Raw genomic sequence first — 19,887 nt, 5'->3', positions numbered from 1 at the left:
TGACATACAAACATCAAAATGGTATCGGTGCCTATTTGTTGGTACTCGCCGATACCGATATCACCATTTTAGTGCTGGATCGGAGCCCCGTCCGATACTGGTATCAGTATCGGTGCAACACTACTTGTAACCCTCAAATTTATGGTGATTGAATGTACTCCTAAGGTACTTTCCAAGACATTTTAGCAAAATAGTTGACAAGAAGTACTGCAGTTAACTTAAGCCTGGCTGGTACGCTCTATATTCTTGTAAACATTAAAGGCTTAGTTGTTATAGGAGAAATAAGTGAAATTTAATTGTTTTAGATATAAAGAACTTAAAAATAGTGATGTGAAGAACCAAAGGTATTGTTTTAGACAGAATGTGGAATGACGTCACATGCCATCTCTATGTGTTGTTCTCCTGTCTCTTATTTAAAATGCTTCTCCAGTGGCATGTCACTTAGGGCTTACCCCCTCCTTGCCCATAAAATGCCACCGTCAAAGCAGTGTAGAAGGAGCAAAGCGGTGGAGAGCACGACCAGTGGATCGAAACGTTGTCTTGCTAACAGCATTATAAACTTATGAGTTATTTACTTCTTCACAAGACATGTTCCTCCGAAAGTTGATGCTTTTTTTGTTGTGAATTTATCCTTTGCTAATATGTGCGTACGATGCCATGGGTGAGAAGGAGAGGGGGGAAACGGGGGGCCGTTGTTGCAGCTGGAGGTAGAAAGAGGCGTGGCTAGTCTCACATCTTGGTTTGGTCTACAGACAGTGGTCAACAGCCCGCCTAGTGGTGAAATTTAGATTATTCCTCTCTTAAATATGTCTTAATCGCAGTAGAAGCCAATCAATGATGTCTTATGCAAAATTAGAAAAACTCATGAAGTAGAAAAAACGAACAAATACTCAGATCAAAGTGGCTATAAAAGATGTGTTTTGCAGTCTAAAACAAGTCAGATTTCAAATATTGTTTGTACTGAGAAACTTTTAACTTAGAAAAAAGAAAATGCACTGAGCTTTGTGATTATGACACAAGGTGTGAAAAAGTTCACGGTATGATCCCCATAGTAAATAATTATACTATTTAGAATCTGATCCACCCCCGATTCTGCTTTTCTGTACTGTGAAACTTCCTGTTGTTTGTGTACTATCCAGAGAGCTCTGTAGTGAGAGAGTCACTATAAGAGCTTTGTAGTGTGTCTATAATATATGTGGTTGGGAAAATGTTGGTGTTTGCCGCCACATGTTAAAACCTTCAAATTTACAGCATTCTATGAAATTTGTTGATCAAACTGAGTTATTTTTGTAATTCAGTTCTTTGAGTTGGGGCAAAGATTGCAAAACACTTTGGCCGTGACAAGTCTGACGCATTTAGTTTCACTACTAAATGAAAAAAATCTATTATTCACTGTTTTAATGACATTCATTCTTATTTTGATCTAACGGGATCCGCCTGTAGGAGTTTGTTCCTAAACTGTGTTTATGGATGCGCTAAAGCTGTTTCCCTGTGTTTTTCTTTCATCACATTTATCGTTTCATTCGCTGTGACAGGATAACATCACCTGTCACGTCAGGTATCTACCATAACAGAAACTGGAGGGCAGGCGAAAAAAACAAAAAAACAACAAAACGTTTTCAGCTGTCGTGAGTCACACTCTGACAGGAAACACGGTTGAGTCACCGCCTCAGGTCTCGTTCCAGATGATCCTTGTGAAAAACATTTTCAGAAATGCCGCAGCAGGTATTTTTGGGCTGACTCATGAGTTTTGGTCAATATTTGGTAGAAAATATTTGAGACAAATTGTAAAGACGGCTTTAACTGATGATCGTTGGGAACGTGTTAGGAGAAAAAAAGGCTGACGGTCACTTCCTACAGCCATCCATATCTCTGCCTCTTGAAACGGTTAAATGGTTCCACAGACATACAGGACACTCCTACAGGAAGCCGTCACGTCACATATTCCTTGCATGCATGTAAATAGACATGACCCAATATGCTCATAGCCGTTATGTAAACAGTAATCCATCTTGAAACATACATTCACTTGGATCCTTTCTATCTTGTGTAAAAACTTTTGTAACTTTTTGCCCCATGCTTCTTGGGACCCCATGCAATGTACCCCAATCTTAATAAAATATGGATTTGCTCTTGAGAAATCTCTCTCTTTGTTAGAAGTGGTGGCTCTTGAAGTAGACCCAAGTGCAGTCAGGGAAGCTGAGGCAAGATGGTGAGTAGAGAAATGTTATTATATCAAACGAAATACATTTAGAAATGGGTGTCAGCGAAAGAAATGACGTGGCAAACGTACTAGGCTTGGCAGTAGAATAAAGCCATCTAGACCAATATATAAAGCAGAGGAAAACCGTTGGCTGGCATGAATAAAAGGAGCACAAAGGGCTAACAGAAAACCGCCCCCCTTCATGATACTTCCACCTCTGTGCTTAACTGTGGGGATGGCGTTCTTCAGGTCAAGCTCAGCATTTCTCTTCCTCCAAAGAGATGAAAGACGTAATACTGAAGAACTTAATCTTGTTCTCATCTGACCACAGCACTTTCTTCCAACCCCTCTCTGAATAATTGCAAAATTCTTTAGGGCCTGGCGACAACATTTTAATTCATTATGGTGTTCTGTGAATATTGTCCGTGGTGTCCTTGGTGAGTTTAGATCAAAAACAAGCTCCTCCAATTTAAAACGTCAATGCCGATCCTTTACTTTTGTCATGATAACTACAGTTCAATAATGGTTGCTTTGTGTTTCTTCTTTTTCTGTTCAGTTTTCCTCCTCCAACAACAGTTTTCCTCCTCTCACCAAGCTTCTTGCTGATGGAGGCTGCTATTGCTACAGCGACCCCTAGCATCCTGGAGTTATAATCACATTGATAAAAGCGAGCTTTCTAAAGTTTGCAGATTTTTACTGAGAAAATCATTCTTTAAAATGTTATTTTAATCAAATAATGTTTGTTTATCTCAGTATTTGCATTGTGATTGGGTTGAAACACATACCAAATGTCGTACTGAATTAGTTAAACTAATTTAATCTCATTCCATGTTCTTTAAGATGAACTTTGGTTCTTTAACTCAGAATCTGCACTGAACCAAGATTAACTGTATTATTGTGATGATGATGATGATGATGATGATGATGATCAACCAATTTATTTTGTCTTTTGTTTCTTTTGTGGCTACATAGTTCCTTAGCTTTTCTTTATCCTAATTTTGCTTAGTAGTTTTAGTTAGGCTTCACTAGCCTAGTAGAGAGGATTTGTTGATTGAAATAGTGCTAATTAAGATAAACTGCATTGTATAGTGATGTTCTCTGGATGTTCATTTTATTTCTGTTAATAACTTATTGAGCTTGAAGAGAAGTTGTCACTCATTTATTCTACGTATGTGCATAGTTTGCTGTTAAGAGAACGCCAGTGCTCATATCACTCCTTTCAACTATTGTTCCAATATCAGCTGTTTGGGCTGATATTTACCAGACAATACCTAACAGACAGAGTTACTTATTAAACATTGAATAACTTTAAACATTGTGTAATAGCACCACAGGCCTTTGTTGATTAAGGTTAATTTTACTTTATTAATGCCCAAGGGGGAAATTGAGTTAAAAACACCTATATACAGGCAAAGAAAACACTCACACTGGACTCTGCTATAGACCACAAAAAAAAAAAAAAAATGCCACACATTTATAATATATATATTATAATATAACAACATCAGTGGAGAGTTGCTGTCAGTTCAGGTTTTGGATAGAATTTTTATAGTTTGGAGATTTTAGGTGAAAGAAGGAAATGTAGCTTGGAGAGGAAGTTGGAGCCTGCTAGAAACAGGAGGATTTCCCCTATGTGGGAATATTTTGACTTGATTTCTCCCAATAAGGTAAGGTTAATCTAACATGATTAATATAAGTTAGAGTTGCTCATCAAGAAGTGTATTTTCACTGTTTCTTTATTTATAGGTGAGGTGCATTAGGTAGTCTACAAACTGCCCTCCCTTATTAACATCAGAGGAGTTCAACATTGTTGAAAGGTGCCTTTCCTTGCTGTCTCCACTTTATGATGCCACTGTTAAGCTGTCTGCTGAGGAAAACGTTCCTGCCTTCAAAGTGGTTCCCCTCCTGAAAATGTTGTCTCAAAGCCTTCAGGAGGAGAAGATAAAGCCAGCACCAGCACATTAGAAGTCGGAGACCATCTCATCAGGCAACTATGGGAGAAGCTTTATATTTTGCAGCCCATGAGCATCCTATCTATGTCTTCCCTCCTCGACCCTAGATTCACAGTCGCAGGTTTTTTCAGCCAGACTAAAGCCATCAAAGCAATTAAGAGACTGACCTCAGAGTGTGCCGATGTGCGTTCTAGGGTGACAGAGCTCAGAGGAAACCTCCCAGGCTTTCACATCTCATGATATCACCTGAGGTTATCTATTAATTTTCATTTTGAGATCAATTATTTCTATTAGAACAGTTGCTAACATGATCTACTTTTTTCTCTTAGGTAGCAAACTCTGGCATCGTTTGTACACGAGTGCCATGGAGGCGAGAAAAAGGAAAAAATGTAACCGCAGATTACACCATTGATGTCCAGCGCTACCCTTCAGAGCCCAATATTAGCAGAATGGAAAAGCCATGGCAATGCCAGTTGAGGCAAGTGCACTGGCATTTTTGTGCACACCAGTATCTTCAGTGCCCTGTGAAGAAGTAGTGTAAAAAAAAATCCATTAAAAACTGTTAAAACACTGTTATTTCTAAATAAAATCTCCCGTTTCACATGCCATTGTCCAAGTTCCAGAAGCACTTTCACTGTCTGTCTGCTTAAGCCATTTCACCGAAGTGACAGGGAAGCATGCACAGCCTGCCATATAACATCATGCTTTTCTTAAGAAAAAATTACACACAGAACATGTTCAAAAATGTTTTATTATACACATGTGATAATCATAAGAGAAACGAGTGGTTATTAATAATTAATGATCATTTCCAAGGGCCCTAAAGGATAAAAATACAGACAAGCATCACAGATTATATTGCTGACTGTGATTATACCCTCGGCCAGCAGGTGGATTTGTGTGCAAATGAAGCTCTGAGAAATTAACCCTTTGCTGAAGCAACTGGCTCAAGTGCTTCAATGCCTCATGAGGCCTCATCTCTCCATCATTACCAATTCCTCTGAATTGCAGCATTTACTCTATGCTGGCGAAGCAGTCCCACCCCTGTAGCACCGCACGCCCCCCAGTGTTCGCAGTGTGTCTCCTCCTCAACTTTCAGCTCTCCGCCTGCTCCGTGTTCGGCTCTCTGTGCCCCCCTGCCCCACCCACCCGGTCTCTGGCTGCTGCAGCTGAGCGTCTCGAACAGACCAGAGTGATATATAATACAGTATATTTAGATTTCCCCTCTCTATACAGAACTGGAATCGAAAGAGCTAAAACAAACCTTTTTCGTGTTCTCGCCACCCCGACTACAAGAAAAAAAACTCTTTGTTCTCATTGAAGAAAAAAAATGTACCTTTCAAAGTCTTTTCAGGAGAGTGTGCATTAAATCTTATTTAAAAGATACCTCAACCTTTGGGAAAACTCCAGTCTTGAGTTATATCTCATGAGTTTTAGAAGACAATCGAGAAATAGTCTGACTCAGAACCTGCCCGTAAAGCTACAAGTCATTTTTTTGACCCATTAAACAAACAAGGTATTGTATATATATATTCCTCCTGCTGTTAACATTGTTGATTGTTTTGTTGCTTAACGATGGAAAGTTTCCAGGTTCAAACTGTCAAACCTGCTTGGCCTGTTTTTCGTTTGTCCCACAGTCCAACGGCCTGAATGCTGAGCTCAGTTGCGATTCTCAGTTGTCTTGAATGATGTTTGCTGGAAGTGAGTGGTTCACATGTTCCAAGAAGTAAATTTCCCTTTTACACCGAATCACATTTCACATGGTTACTGATCACTTGGTGTATGGCTGGTACTCATATTATAAATTGTTTTGTATATTGTAGTGTGTGTGATGTAGTCTTTTACTTTGATTGTACCTCAGTAGAGAGGTATTCCTATTTCTATTGCAACCTTTTCCAGTACATTGACAATGAAGTAATTAATTTGTTCTTTTATTCATGTTCTTCCATTTTTTTTATTATGTTTCCACAAATATTTAAAGAATTTAGACTGTGTTTTTTTCCCCTCCATCTTTTCCCACTGGGTACTGATGGCTAAGAGAAGAACAGGTAACTTGGGCGTGGCAAAGGCATCCCAGGTTTGACTCCTGGCTCATTGATCTTTGGCACTTGTCTTCCTTCTCTCACTCTCACTCCTATCGTCTGTCAGTCAAATAAAGGCCACCAGTGGCACAAAATGAAAAACAAAAAAATAGGAAACGTAGCTTAACTGTGGCAAATGATCTTAAGCCTTCACACATCCGATGGTGTCTGATGTAAAAGCAGAGACAAGAAAAATGAGAGAAATTAATTTAGATTTTAGGATGAGAAGGAAAGACCAAGGAAAGGTTGAAACCAGCTTTCTTAGCAGCCCTAATCCTAACCCTGTTGTCTATTTAACACTAAGAATATTTATCTTTTGACCACTCTTTTTAGACGATTTCTCTAGATCAGGCATGTCCAAAGTGCGGCCCGGGGGCCATTTGCGGCCCCTGTGCTGATTTTTTGTGGCCCTCCAACTCCATTTTAAGAAAGATTTGGTCCATCAGCACAGGTGGCTTATGCAAATGCCAACTTTTTATTCTTAATTAGGGCAAAATTATTATAGACGCGTGAAAATCTTGCAATTTAAAATGTTAGGTAAAACAGAGAGTGATTATTTTTAATAACCACACTTTTTTGCATCCTATTTAATTCTTAATAAACAGCACATCTGTCCAAGGACATTTTCTCAAATTCAGGCTTTAGTTTAATTTAGATTTGAATTCATTTATTAAAATTAGCTAAATAGAGCAAGTGTTTTCAAAAAAATACTGACCCAAATCCCATTCTTAAGTTGCTAAATAAAAAAGAATACATTTTTCCCCTTTGTTTTTTATCAAGCCCAAAATAATTTGCTAACTGGATGACCATCTTTTGATAAAACAAATGAGCAAAAACCCTTTTAACTTCGGATCTACCATGATTTACACATCCCTTTCTGGCTGAATTTCTGACTAATTTGTTAAATAAAATGATCATGTTTTGTAGAGCAGGTAAAAAAAATTCACATAATTTTTTGGTTGTTTATTCATTATTTATTTATTCATTATGTGGCCCTTGAGGACCTCTGACTTGATGATTTCGGCCCATGTGCCAAAAAGTTTGGACACTCCTGCTCTAGATGATCACGATCTTCTCTTCTTCTGCTCACCTCACAGAGTTTCTGGAGGGTTTCTAGAGGATTTAGATCTGGGGACTTAGTCATCTAAACAGGTTGATTTGGCATCATTTGTGTGTTGATATGGTCATATTTATTGGATCGCTATCCCACTGAATGACCCAATAAGGACCCATTTTCAGTTTTATTTTGTTAAGACGTCATAGTAAAGCAGAAAATATATCCTTGTATTTCAAAGACTTTATGAAAGGTTTCCAAAATTCCAGTTTGTCATAAAATAACTATTCTCTTTGATTTACTGTTGTGGTAAAAACAACAACAACAAACTAAAAACAGTATGAGGAAGATGAGAGAAATACTCCAACCAAGTCAAATAACTTTGAGACAGTATTGGATTGTGGCCTAACGAAAGATGTTATTACTAAAGAACAGGCTTTAGAAGCCTTGTCACGACCCAAAGCTCGTGACAATTGTAATATAACGGGTTAAAAATAAGGTTAAAAAAAGGTTGTATTTTCTGTCTAAACTTGGTCTAAATTTCTCCTGCACTTGGTTGTTAATATTATTTTAAGTGAATTTGACTTTCAAAGTTTACCAAAATCTAAAAAAATGTCATTCAAACTGCATTTGCTTTGTTTTACTTTTACTTTTCATTACATTACTTGAGTACATCTATTTTTACAGTAATTTTCATACTTAAGTACAAGACATTTCAGATACTTTAAGATTTTTACTCAAGTAACATTTCAGTCAGTGACTTGGACTTTTACCAAAGTCATATTTTGGAGAGGTACTTATACTTTTACTTGACTCCGAGATTTCAGTAGTTTATACAACACTGCTTAAAAAGGCCATTAGGTGATGCATAGTGAGGAGGAACTCTGCCAAAAGGTCTCGTTTCTGCTCGTGTGTACAACACATTATGCTTACATAACTATTTTCATGTGCATGTAAGCATTGCAGATGACTTTCAAGGATTGAAATATAATAGGTTGTGAAAGTGTTGCAAGTAGTGGTAATATGAGAGCAAATGTATTAGTTACTCATTGTCAGTTTGAGGTGTTATTATGTGGATTTATATTGTTAGTTTATTGGTTGATCTACTGATCAACATGTAATTCATTTCCACTGAAGTGTAAGGAAAAGTATGACCATTCATAGTGTTAATTTTGCTGTGTTTTGTTACATTATTATTGCTTTGGTGTCGTCTTAATAACTGGTGATGTGTTACATACTTGAAAGTAAAGTTAAACATCTCATATTACAACAAGCCAGGGGCGGTTCTAGCCCCTGTAGAAATGGTCCTGGCCCCTGTTTTATGACCACCTTAAATACACTTCTTACGATTATATGCACTGGCAAAGAAACCATAACTAATTGGTGACTTTGACCAATTTTACTTTTTACCTTTACAATTTTACGCTGCGAAGGATTTAAAAATTAAGGGGTTTCACATTTAGATTCAGCCGTATTGAGCTAGATTCAGTTTTCATCTGCTAGATCAGGGGTCTGAAACCTGCAGTTCCAGAGCCACAAGTGGCTCACTTAATATTATTAAACCATTAAATGTTGCTCTGTGTTATTGTTTCATTCTTTTGTTTTGTTGCCCCTATGAAAAAACACTGGCCCCTCCTTGACCCCCCTGGTAAATTTGGTCAACCTTTGGTTGCAGTTGTGGTTGTTCCCTGAGGTAACGGAGCGTTTTGCTTTGTTACCTCAGGGAATCAAATGTTAATTTCTTCCCTTGCTGAGGCAGAATAAAATATTATGGTTGAGCTGAATGAGAGCTAAAGTTTCCGCCTGCTTCTTTCTGCATACAGGGTCAATATTTTCACCAGCCTCTAGGCCGGGAGGGACTACACATATTTCTAGAAATATATACCTTTGTATAACAGTATGTATTTCAAATTATAGATATATAGTGCTTTAACGTTTATATTATTTCTGATTGTTCACAGTTGGAGCCAAAAAGTGGTGTAAAATGTCTTTGCCAGGTTCAAAAGGTTTGTAACGTCAGTCTCCACTTTCTTTTCCATTCTTAGGTGGAGGTGGGCAAATTTGCTGTCATTCCTCCTGACTCAGATGACTGCACTGGGCTTAAAACAGCTTAAAGAAGTGTGTGGAGACGCAAAGTATTAAACGATCAATAGCCTTTTAAAGGCAATAGCTACAAGTTAACTCTTCCCAGCCAGGAGGCGGCGCACTTGCGCTCGGCGCTCACGTTCCAACCTTCAGTTGTACTGTTTGCGTTGCCAGATCCTGTGATCAGCATTAGCCAACATCTAACCAACCTGTCCGTGAGAAAAGCGGCAACCTCCACGTGGCTTCTAATCCCCTTTGCTTTTTAAAGTCAGAGCCAGAGGTGGAAAGAGTAGCTAAGAACTGTACTCGAGTTAGAGTGGCACTACTTAAACCTATTCTTACTCAAGTGAAAGTAAAGTATTGTCTGCCAAGAAATTACTCAAGTAAAAGTAAAGAAGTAATCAGTTAGAAGGCTACTCAAGTACTCAGATAATTAATCATAACAGGTGATGATTTAATATTTAACAATGATGTCATTGGACAGACAAAAGTATAACGTTATGAGCAAATTCTGGTACTTTAAAGGCAAAATATGCACTACAGACAAAAACACTTTTCTAAATCTTTTTTCAACATTAAACTTGAAAGTAACACAGTTAATGTACATACAGCATGTTAGAACAGTGCAAAGTACTTCCAATGACAATATCTACTAATAATATTACATTAAAATAACAAAGCTCATGTACAACTAAGAAGTCTCACTTTAACATAAACTATAGCTTTGTGTCTCAGTGGTGCATTTTTGGTTAAAACAAGTATGTTCTTTATTCATAAAGTCCTCGAGAGCTACCACCTTGAAAACTTTTGGAGGCATCGTTTCTCCAACACACTTGAATCAAAAGAATCTCTCGTCAGCCGGCCTCTGCAGAGCTGAATGACTGGAGGCCGATAATTCAGCTTTTCCCTTTACTGTACTGTCTCTCTTTTTATTCTTATTTTTGCCTTTCACTTTCACCTGAATTTTCCCACTGTGGGACCAGAACGAATGTTTTCATTTTATTTTGTGATCCACCAGTTGTATTTTTTTCTCGTGAATAAAACCATAAATGGAAAATATGTCTAAACCTTAGATCTGAGCAGACCCAGATTAATAATGTGTAAACCGAGAGTGTCAGTCTGGTTTGCCAGGTTATCGGATGCCGACTGCTAGAAAAAAAAACAATTTTGTTTTGGCTAGACCTGTGGATTGACAAGGACATTTTGATGTCACAAAAAAGTAGCTTAAAGTTAAAATCTGAGGCTACCAAAAAAAAACATCCTGGAGTGGGTCATGTCATTCCCCAATGATTGAGTAATAGTTTGACCAAATAGCTGATCTACAATATTAAACAGTAACTTTACCAGTACCTTTGATCATATAGAGATCCATTCCTGAAAATCGAGATGCTGAGGAATGGAAACCCCTCTTGCCCGTAATGACGAGGAGCATAAAGGTTATTTAGCTGATGTACAGTAAAGAGGACAAATGGTGTCCTCATTGTCCCTGGAACACTTATTGTGTACGAGCTCACTCATAACCAGAGGAATATGGGTGTTCCTCTTCCCAGAGGTTTAAGATGTCAGGGCAGAGCACGCTGTGGCGTACCGGGCCATTGTCCCAGGTAGGAGTTGGGGAGGGGGGGGAATAAAAAAAGCAGAAGAAGATCCTCGAGGATAAAGCTCTACAAGAAAGGAGGACAGAAATCCCCAGAAGAAGTTGAGCATATGCTCTCTCTGTCATGGCCGACACAAACAGAACCATCAGACAGGAAAATATGAGGTGAGTTAAAATCTCTGTGATTCTGCGTTTCAGCAATTACTTTGACTTTTGTTGTGTGACCCACAGGCAAACATTTGTATTTTTTTTTTATTGATCTGGGTCTGTATAACATTTTGAGGAAAAAAATATATAGTAATTTCATTTGCAGTGTGGGCCTGGCTGACATTTCAACACAAATAAGTATTTGTAGCAGGTAGATGGAACAAATATTTTTAAAGGTAAAATGGATAAAAGAGAACGATTTATTAATACGTGAAATACCTGAAGCTGTTAAGGAACTGAAGAAAGCAGAGCTCGTAAGGAAGGAAGCAGAAAAAACACGAGTAATTTTTGTCACAGGCACTCTTATAAATTAGTTTTTAAATCTCAGTGCTTCTTTCCTAGTTAAAGTAATAATAATAAAACTCGAGGTTACATTACATTGCTACATTACATTATACTACAATTACACGTTGCATTTAGTAACTGTATGAATCCAGATTAGTGAATCTGAACTATCTCAGCCAAGTCGCTTTGAGTTCCTCCAAACTAAAGTTACAAATTGTCTCAGTTATTCTCAGCCCAGTTTATATTTCAAACTCCTGCACGTCGAAAGAACCTCATTTCAACCCGACTTCGTCTCACGTTAACTCCTGATAAGGAAACATTCAGAGCTTTGAAAGGTTTTGCTTTGCAGCAGATTAATAATTCAGCATGACCATTATGTTTTCTTTTGAATTCAGATCTAGGATCTCGGAATAATATCAAACTCAATATAAATGTTAATAAATAATTTTCAAGTGAGGTTCTGGAGGAACATTATCAGCAGACGATAAACCTTTAATGCATTAATTACATTCTAAGTCATGATTATTTATCTATATTGCTTTTATCATCATATTTTAAAGAAGCTTTGTACATGGTAGACAGCATGATATCACGATTAATACCATGAATAATATTGTCAGTGAAAGTTGCTGGGTGGCTCAGACCAAAGTCTCTGCACATCAACGTGGTTGTCCTGCTCGTTTCAGGCCATCTGCTGCATGTCTCCCCCTTCTGTCTTCCCCCTCTTTCCTGTGGAATTTTATTGGCCACTAAAATAAAATAAAAAAATAAACTGGAGTTGTGTCAAAACTAAAGGGGCAGGATCCTTTGAAGGCTGAATTTGTAGGGCTATTGAGTCACAGCGAGGCGATGACCCAAATTCAAAGGCTTCTCCAAATGCGTCCTTCTTTTCCTCATATTAGAAGGATGGGTGTGGTGTGTCCTACGTGGCCCATCTTCTCCGTTCATTGTGGGTCAAAGCAAACAGTTCAAGCGGAAGCAACAATGCCAGAAATAAGGGGCAAAAACTGATTAAAGTTTAAAATATTGCCCTGTGTCACAAAATGAACCTTTATCATGTTTTTAAGCGAGAACGGAACTGCGTAAACCTCAAATATCTGATGGGGATACCAAGATATCGCTTAATTGCAGAAGTGCTCCAACGTTTTGTCTGAGCCAGCTCGACTCAACTGTGAACTCTGTTGCCCTGAGTAACTGTACTGTCTGCAACATCATATGGTCTGTTCATGTTGCAACGCATCCTGCTGCTAGATATACTGGAACTATTCATATGGTCCAACAAATAACTTTTCGGTACATATAAAAAATGTAGTTTGTGGTTTGCGGCTATATTCTACTGTGGCCGAGAGGTGCAAATGCACTGCAAATACATAAATGTGCTGCAAACACAAAAAGTACTTCAAATGCAAAAAAAAATAGGCTAACACACAAAACGCATGCAATGGAAAAATGCAGCAAAAGAGAAACGCAGCAATCACAGAAATTAGACACACAAAGTGCAAACATGCTGCACACAAACACACAAAACACATGCAAAGGTAAAATGCTGCAAGTACCAAAAACAGCTGCCAGTTAAGAAAAGCTGCAAACTAGCTCCACATGACGGAAGTGCTCCAAACCACTAGGGGGAGTATACCACCAACGGAGTCAAGGAAACTTGGATGAAATAAAAAAGAAGGTACACTTTCTTTCGTGTTTTGCTAAGTATCAGCCTACTAGAGACTGTAATTTATAGTAGTTTGCATTTCAACATGTCAATCACTGCAGTTTGAAGTCTGTAGAGTGCAGATCGTTGTTTACTCCCCCTAGTGGTCTGGAGCACTTCCCTCATGCAGCGCTAGTTTGAAACTTTTCTCAACTTGGAGTTGTTTTTACTGCTTGCAGCATTGTGTGCAAGTGTTTTGTGTGTTTGCGCGTTAGCTTCTGTTTTGTGTTTGGAGTAATTTCTGTGCTTGCAGCACATTTATGTATTTGCAGTGTTTGCACCTGACAAATGCCACAACATTTTTATTAGTTTATGTTTCTTTCATATGTTGTTTTTCTACTTTTAATTTGTTTTGTCCTATATTCCACATACCCTACTTCCGGTATATTTATGTCTCTCTTTTGTCCTCTGTTTTTACTCGGAGACGAAATTTTGCTCAAATGTACGTTGTGAAGGTGCAGCTGAATGACAGTAAAGTGTGTCTGAGACGAGCCGTATGTCAGCTGAGTGGGCGGCCAAGGATCACCACAACTAGAGAGAATGCCTGACTACCAGCACATCGTTTTATAAACCCCTTTCACCATTGGGCGCAACTTAAATGCAGATATAATTCAGTTAGGTGATATCTACCGACGTTTGATGTAATGGACTGGTAGCCTGTCCAGGTTGTACCCCGCCTCTCGCCCATTGACAGCTGGAGATAGGCACCAGAACCCTTCGCGACCCCAATAGAGATAAGTGTGTTGGAAAATGGATGGATGAAGAGGAGAGTAAACTTGGAAATAGTTAATAGTTAATTAATATTTAATAGTTAAACTCTAACGATGTTTGCGTTGAAGGTAAAACGGCTGGAGACAGATTAACAAATTTCGGGCTCCATATATAATCAAAGCTTGACTTTACTACTTTTAGAGACTCTAGGAACCAGCAGCAGACCTGCAGTCTGAGGGCGAAGTGCTCTGTTAGAAACATAAGGGGTAATCAGAGCTCTGATATATGATGGAGCTTGATTATTAAGGGCTTTATATGTGAGAAGGAGAATTTTAAATTCTATTCTTGACTTAACAGGAAGCCAATGAAGCGAAGCTAAAATTGGAGAATTATGATCCCTCCTATTACTTTTCATCAGCACTCTCCCTGCGGTATTTTGGATCAACTTAAGGATTTGAACTGATGGTAGAGTAACAAATGCCCGGACAAGTTTGGGCAATATTCTGGAGCTGAAAGGAAGAAAATCCCGGAAACCGGTTTGACATGGCGTTTACAGTAAATGATGTGTCCTAGTCAAATACAAAGACTGTCATAGCAAATAAAAAACGGGCAAAAAAAACACTCCCGCTGAAAATATAAACGGTACGGTACTTTCTTTTTGTCCTTTTGCTTTGTCCAAAATATTTCTCAGCATACCCAGCTATACATCTACAAATCTACTGTATATCCCAATCCTTCCTTTTTCAAAAGACGTTCAAAAGCACAAGGTCTAGCATTAGTATCAGTTGACTGTGATATCAGCCACACTATCCTACCTGTTAATGTTTTATGTCATATGGTGTTTTTCATCTTTTAACATACCAAGTGAGCCAAAGAGCCACCTGCGGCTCTGGAACTGCAGGTTGCAGACCCCTGATCCAGCAGATGGAAACTGTAACCATGTCTCAATACGGCTGAAGCAAAGAGTGAAACACCTTGATTTATAAATCAAGTTTGAATAAAACTGTAAAGGTAAAAAAAAAAAAAAAAAAGTCAGTTACGGTTTCTGTGCCAGCGCAAGTCACCATAAGAAGTTGATTTGTCTTTGTACAGGGGCCATAACAGAGGCCGGGGTCTGTTCTATGGGGTCCTGGCCCCTGTTATGGTCCCTGTCTTGATTTTTTTGTTTAGAAATTCCAACTTCCAGTGCAAATTGAATGCATTACATATTAGGCGCTGAAGGCGCTGAAGAAAAAAAAATCACAATCAGCAACTGAAAAACAGTTGTCATACCAAATATGAAACATGACCGAGACTCTAGTAACAAAAAAAAAATACTTTCAAACTTTTGAATCTAAAAAACTAAATGAAAACCCATGAACAGTAACACAGATAAACAGAGACAACAAGAGGCTGAATCTGACCAGGCTATGTAACTTCAGGTTAAATAAATTATCCCTTTTTTGCATTTTCTTTACATACAAGAGACAATTAACTTGACGTTTCTCTTGCCGAGCTATGATTATTAGGTATGACAGTTAGAAACGAGGATGGTACATAACCGTTCATCACTACTGGCTTTCAATTCAAGAGAAATGAAAGGAAAACTTAACTCTGGATTTATGGTTTCCACTTCATCAAACCAAGCCTTTAATCCCTACTGGGTGGAACGAGGAATCCCAACTGCTCAGTCAATCAATCAGCAAAATGTACAAAGTTTTGACAATGTTTGCTGGACAGGTTAGGGGAAATTTTACAAGATGACAATAAGCTAAAACTTTTGTAAATAACAACTCTTATATTCTCTACCCAATTTCTCTATTAATGCGGTTTCTATATAAATGTATGATTTTTTTTCAAAATTTAAAGCAAGTAGTAACAAAGCATTAAAAAAATAAGACAAAATACAGGAACAGTTGTTAAAAAGATGAAAAAATCAAATGTTAGACTGAATAACGTTTGACTGCACTTGTAACACTTATTGACGTACTGGCTGCAGTCCCTCAGGGCTGGTAAGGCGTTTCTGCATGTATGTAACTGGAGTCTATAATGGCGTCCAACCAGAGCCTCCATCAAAGACATACAATAGGCCTTCATGTCCCAGGGGGAGTATTAACATTTAAACTGGAACCTAATAAGAACAAACATGAGATTATTTTCGTTTCTGTCCAAACTGAAGGTAATCCCTTCTCTGAATCATTTCCTGTAAAAGTTATTTGAAGAGTGACAAAGCTTCCTGGCACATCTAAATCAATTTGACTTTAATATGCTGGATAACTGCTTATATGTGTGGATTGTTATCCTCTAGTGGTTGAAAATCAATGCACATTTATATACTCATGATAGAGGTCACGACTGTAAAAGCCTGAATGACTAAACACAGAGAAACATGCTCCCTCTGGACCTGAAGACTGCTTTAGCTAATAAAGTGAATTATGTGTTATGTGTATAACTCTTTTTTTTCCTTTTAGGTTTTCTATCTTGTGGCTGTTCACTCTGTTTGCCTTGCTGGTTTACTGTCGTGCAGGTATTTTGCCCTGAAACATTACTGTTTGTACGATTCACATACAATGCTATCTTCGGAAAATTGAAATAGAATCACAGTTTTTTTTTTCTCTAAACTATTTTCTGTTCCTTCTTTTTAGTTATCGTTGACAAGAGTGAATGCGAGGCAGAAGGCATCAAGTGCCACGCTCAGGCCGACTGCATGAGGATTAGAAGCAACCACACCTGTGTGTGCCGGGTGGGCTACCAGGGTGACGGTCTGCAGTGCAGTGACGTCGATGAGTGTCTGACCAGCATGCACAGCTGTCACCCAAAGGCCCGCTGCACCAACTCCCAAGGCAGCTATGACTGCATCTGCCTCGATGGATATGTTGGTGACGGTAAAACCTGCCAGGACGTCAATGAGTGTCAAACGAACAACGGGGGTTGCCACCCCGATGCACTCTGTACTAATTTGGATGGTGGACGAAGGTGTCAGTGTGGCGCAGGGTTCACAGGAGATGGCTTCCAGTGTACAGATGTTAATGAATGCTCAAACCAACGGATCTGCCATTGGAACGCCACCTGCACTAATAACCCCGGTTCCTATATGTGCACCTGTAATACTGGCTATAAGGGAAATGGAAACTACTTGTGCATGGACATAGACGAATGTACAGAGAATCCTCGCGTGTGTTCTGCGTCATTAGGCTACAATGGCTGCATAAATACACCTGGTTCCTACCGTTGTACGTGCAACAGTGGCTTTCAAACTGCCGGACAGAACTGTGTTGACATCGACGAGTGTGCGAACAACATCTGCAGTTCTTTTGCAGTATGCCAAAACTCTATTGGGTCATACAGGTGTACCTGCAGGAGTGGGTTTGTAGGGAAATGGGTTGACATGTGCAGATATAAATGAATGCATTGCAGGCAATGAATGCGACTCAAATGCTCTTTGCATCAACAGGTTGGGCAGTTATGAGTGTTCATGTCTGGAAGGTTTTGTTGGCGATGGACGACGCTGTGAAGATGTTGATGAGTGCGCACTGCCAAACATTTGCCCATCTTTCACAACCTGTGTGAATAGTCTTGGATCGTATAAATGTGACTGTGGCAGTGGCTATATACTTAACAACTCCAAGTGCAACGACATTGATGAATGCAAAGCAGGGCGTTGCAGCCCCGTTTGCAAACTGCACTAATTCACCAGGTTCCTTTTCTTGTCAGTGCTTGTCAGGCTATAGTGGAGATGGTTTTACCTGTGTGGATATAAATGAATGCTCTCTGGATTCAAAATGCCACTCCAAGGCCCTTTGCTCTAACCTTCCTGGTTCTTACAACTGCACATGTATGGCTGGGTATTCAGGTGATGGGGTCCTTCAGTGTAATGACATCAACGAGTGCCTGGTGAATAACGGGGGTTGTAAAAACAAAGCAACATGTGTCAACAACCAAGGTTCTTTTACATGCCAATGCCAGTCAGGTTTCAACTTGATTAATCGGACAATTTGCCAAGATATCAATGAATGCAAGGAAAAGAGTAATCCGTGCGGAGTGAACGAAGAGTGCAAAAACACTGATGGGTCCTATGAGTGCCCTTGCCGGGCTGGGTACTACCGTCCTGCCAGCAACATGGCCTGTGTCGATTGGGACGAGTGTAAAGACAAACCATGCCATGTCAATGCCACGTGTCTCAACACCATCGGCTCATACACCTGCACCTGTAAGAGAGGCTTTACAGGGAATGGCTCCCATTGTACAGACATAAATGAGTGCGCTTTGGACGGTATATGCCACTCAAGGGCCACATGCACCAACGTTATAGGGGACTACTTCTGCTCTTGTCAGCAAGGTTTCACGGGGGATGGATTTTCCTGCCAGGATGTGAATGAGTGTTCCCTCTCCAACACCACGTGCCCTGCTTTCTCACAATGTGTCAACTCTCCTGGTTCTTACGTGTGCTCATGTTTAAATGGTACTGTGGTCTCTAATGGCACCTGTGTGCCACCCACTTCACTGTGTGATCCTCCCTGCCATAGTAAAGGTCTGTGCCACCTTTCACCATCCGGATACCAGTGTGTTTGTGACGTCGGCTTTGACGGCAATGGAGTGACCTGCGCTGACATCAATGAATGCCAGAAGGACAATGTTTGTCCTCAAAATGAGACTGAGTGTTTGAATACCCCTGGATCATTTTCCTGTGTCTGCAGACAAGGCTACACTCTCAACGGGCAGCAATGTGTCGGTAATGAAAACATATATTTTTCATTTCTCATTAAAAACAATGAAACCAAATGGCTAAGTTCAGCCTAAATGTTTGGTTTTGTCATGTTAAGATGAAACGCAGAGTGTATACAGAGCTGTGAAAATAATAAGTGCAAAATGCAGTTTTCAAATGATTATTTTGTTCAAAAAGGGAGAAAAAAATCAATCCAAACCAATCCGGCCCTTTGCAAAAATGTAACTGCCCTTTTTAAATCATAGATATATTGTGGTTAACCATTATATACGTCCTTTTTGGTGCAGTAATCCCCATACGGGATTACTGTCAGACCTATAGAAGGAAGAAACATCTTAAATAGTGCATGATCTAAAGAAATAAAATAAACAGATGAGCAACAAAGTATTCTATGTCTTTAAATCTGCAAAGATTTAGAAAGCCATTTCTAAGTTTGCTGTACTGAAGCAAATAATCCACAGAGAAAACTTGGCTAGTCTATCAAAATGACACCAAGATCACATAAAAAACTGGGCTAGTAAGGATGTCACAGAAGAACCCAGAAAAGCATTTAAAGCACAGCATGTGTCACTTGGCTCAGTTAAGGTCATTGTTCATGATTTAACAATGAGAAAGAGACTGGGCAAAACAAGATCCTTGGAAAATCTCTGAAGCAACTACCAAAAACAAAAACAAACAAAAAAAAAGAACAAAATGGGGTGTTTCACATTTGCAAAATATATTTTGACCAAAGATATTGGGAAAGCATTTTGGGGATGGATGAGCCAAAGTTGGAACTTTTTGTAAGGTGTACAGGCCTTACAAGCAAAGATATTATTTCAAGAAAAGAACATCCTTTCCACAGTCAAAAATGGTTGCATTAGTGGGATGAGCTGGGGGTGCTTAGCTGTTTGAGAAAACAATAAAAGAAAATGCCTGGCCAAAATCCTGTGGCCATACTTGGGTCAGTATGGTTTGGATAGATTTTTCACTCAATAAATTAAATTAGAATAAATTAAAACAGTTTTTTTGTATTAACTCAGGTTATATTTTTCTTGAATAAAAATGTTCTAGATGGTCTGGAGGATTTAAGTCTGGCAAAAACTGAGGATATCTGCAATGGGCTAATACTTTTTGATACTACTGTATTTACTGATCAGGCACGACATTATCACTGATTATAACTGTCACGGCACCAGTTAATGGCTGGGATATATTAGGCTACAAGAAAAACAACAGTGTTTAACGTTGATGTGTTAGAAGCAATAAAAATATACTGGTTGTGGCGTCAGTCTAATGCTGTACCTGATTGGTGTATGTTTA

At 39.0% G+C, this 19,887-nt stretch overlaps 1 protein-coding gene across 1 annotated transcript in view; it reads left to right on the top strand.

Annotated features, from left to right (window-relative positions):
- Positions 1 to 17,627: 17,627 nt before the first annotated feature.
- LOC118557048 (fibrillin-2-like) overlaps positions 17,628 to 19,887 on the top strand; it is a 7,240-nt gene continuing 4,980 nt past the window's right edge. The window contains exon 1 of the mRNA XM_036125941.1: positions 17,628 to 18,591. Within this exon, the coding sequence (XP_035981834.1) occupies positions 17,697 to 18,591 (895 nt within the window). The 5' untranslated portion in view covers positions 17,628 to 17,696. The remainder of the gene's footprint in view (positions 18,592 to 19,887) is intronic.

This window comes from Fundulus heteroclitus, chromosome 22 (genome assembly GCF_011125445.2).
Source record: "Fundulus heteroclitus isolate FHET01 chromosome 22, MU-UCD_Fhet_4.1, whole genome shotgun sequence".
In the NCBI taxonomy this organism is placed as follows: Eukaryota; Metazoa; Chordata; class Actinopteri; order Cyprinodontiformes; family Fundulidae; genus Fundulus; species Fundulus heteroclitus.
Note: the sequence above shows the minus strand (reverse complement) of the source record. Positions and strands in the feature narration are given on the sequence as shown.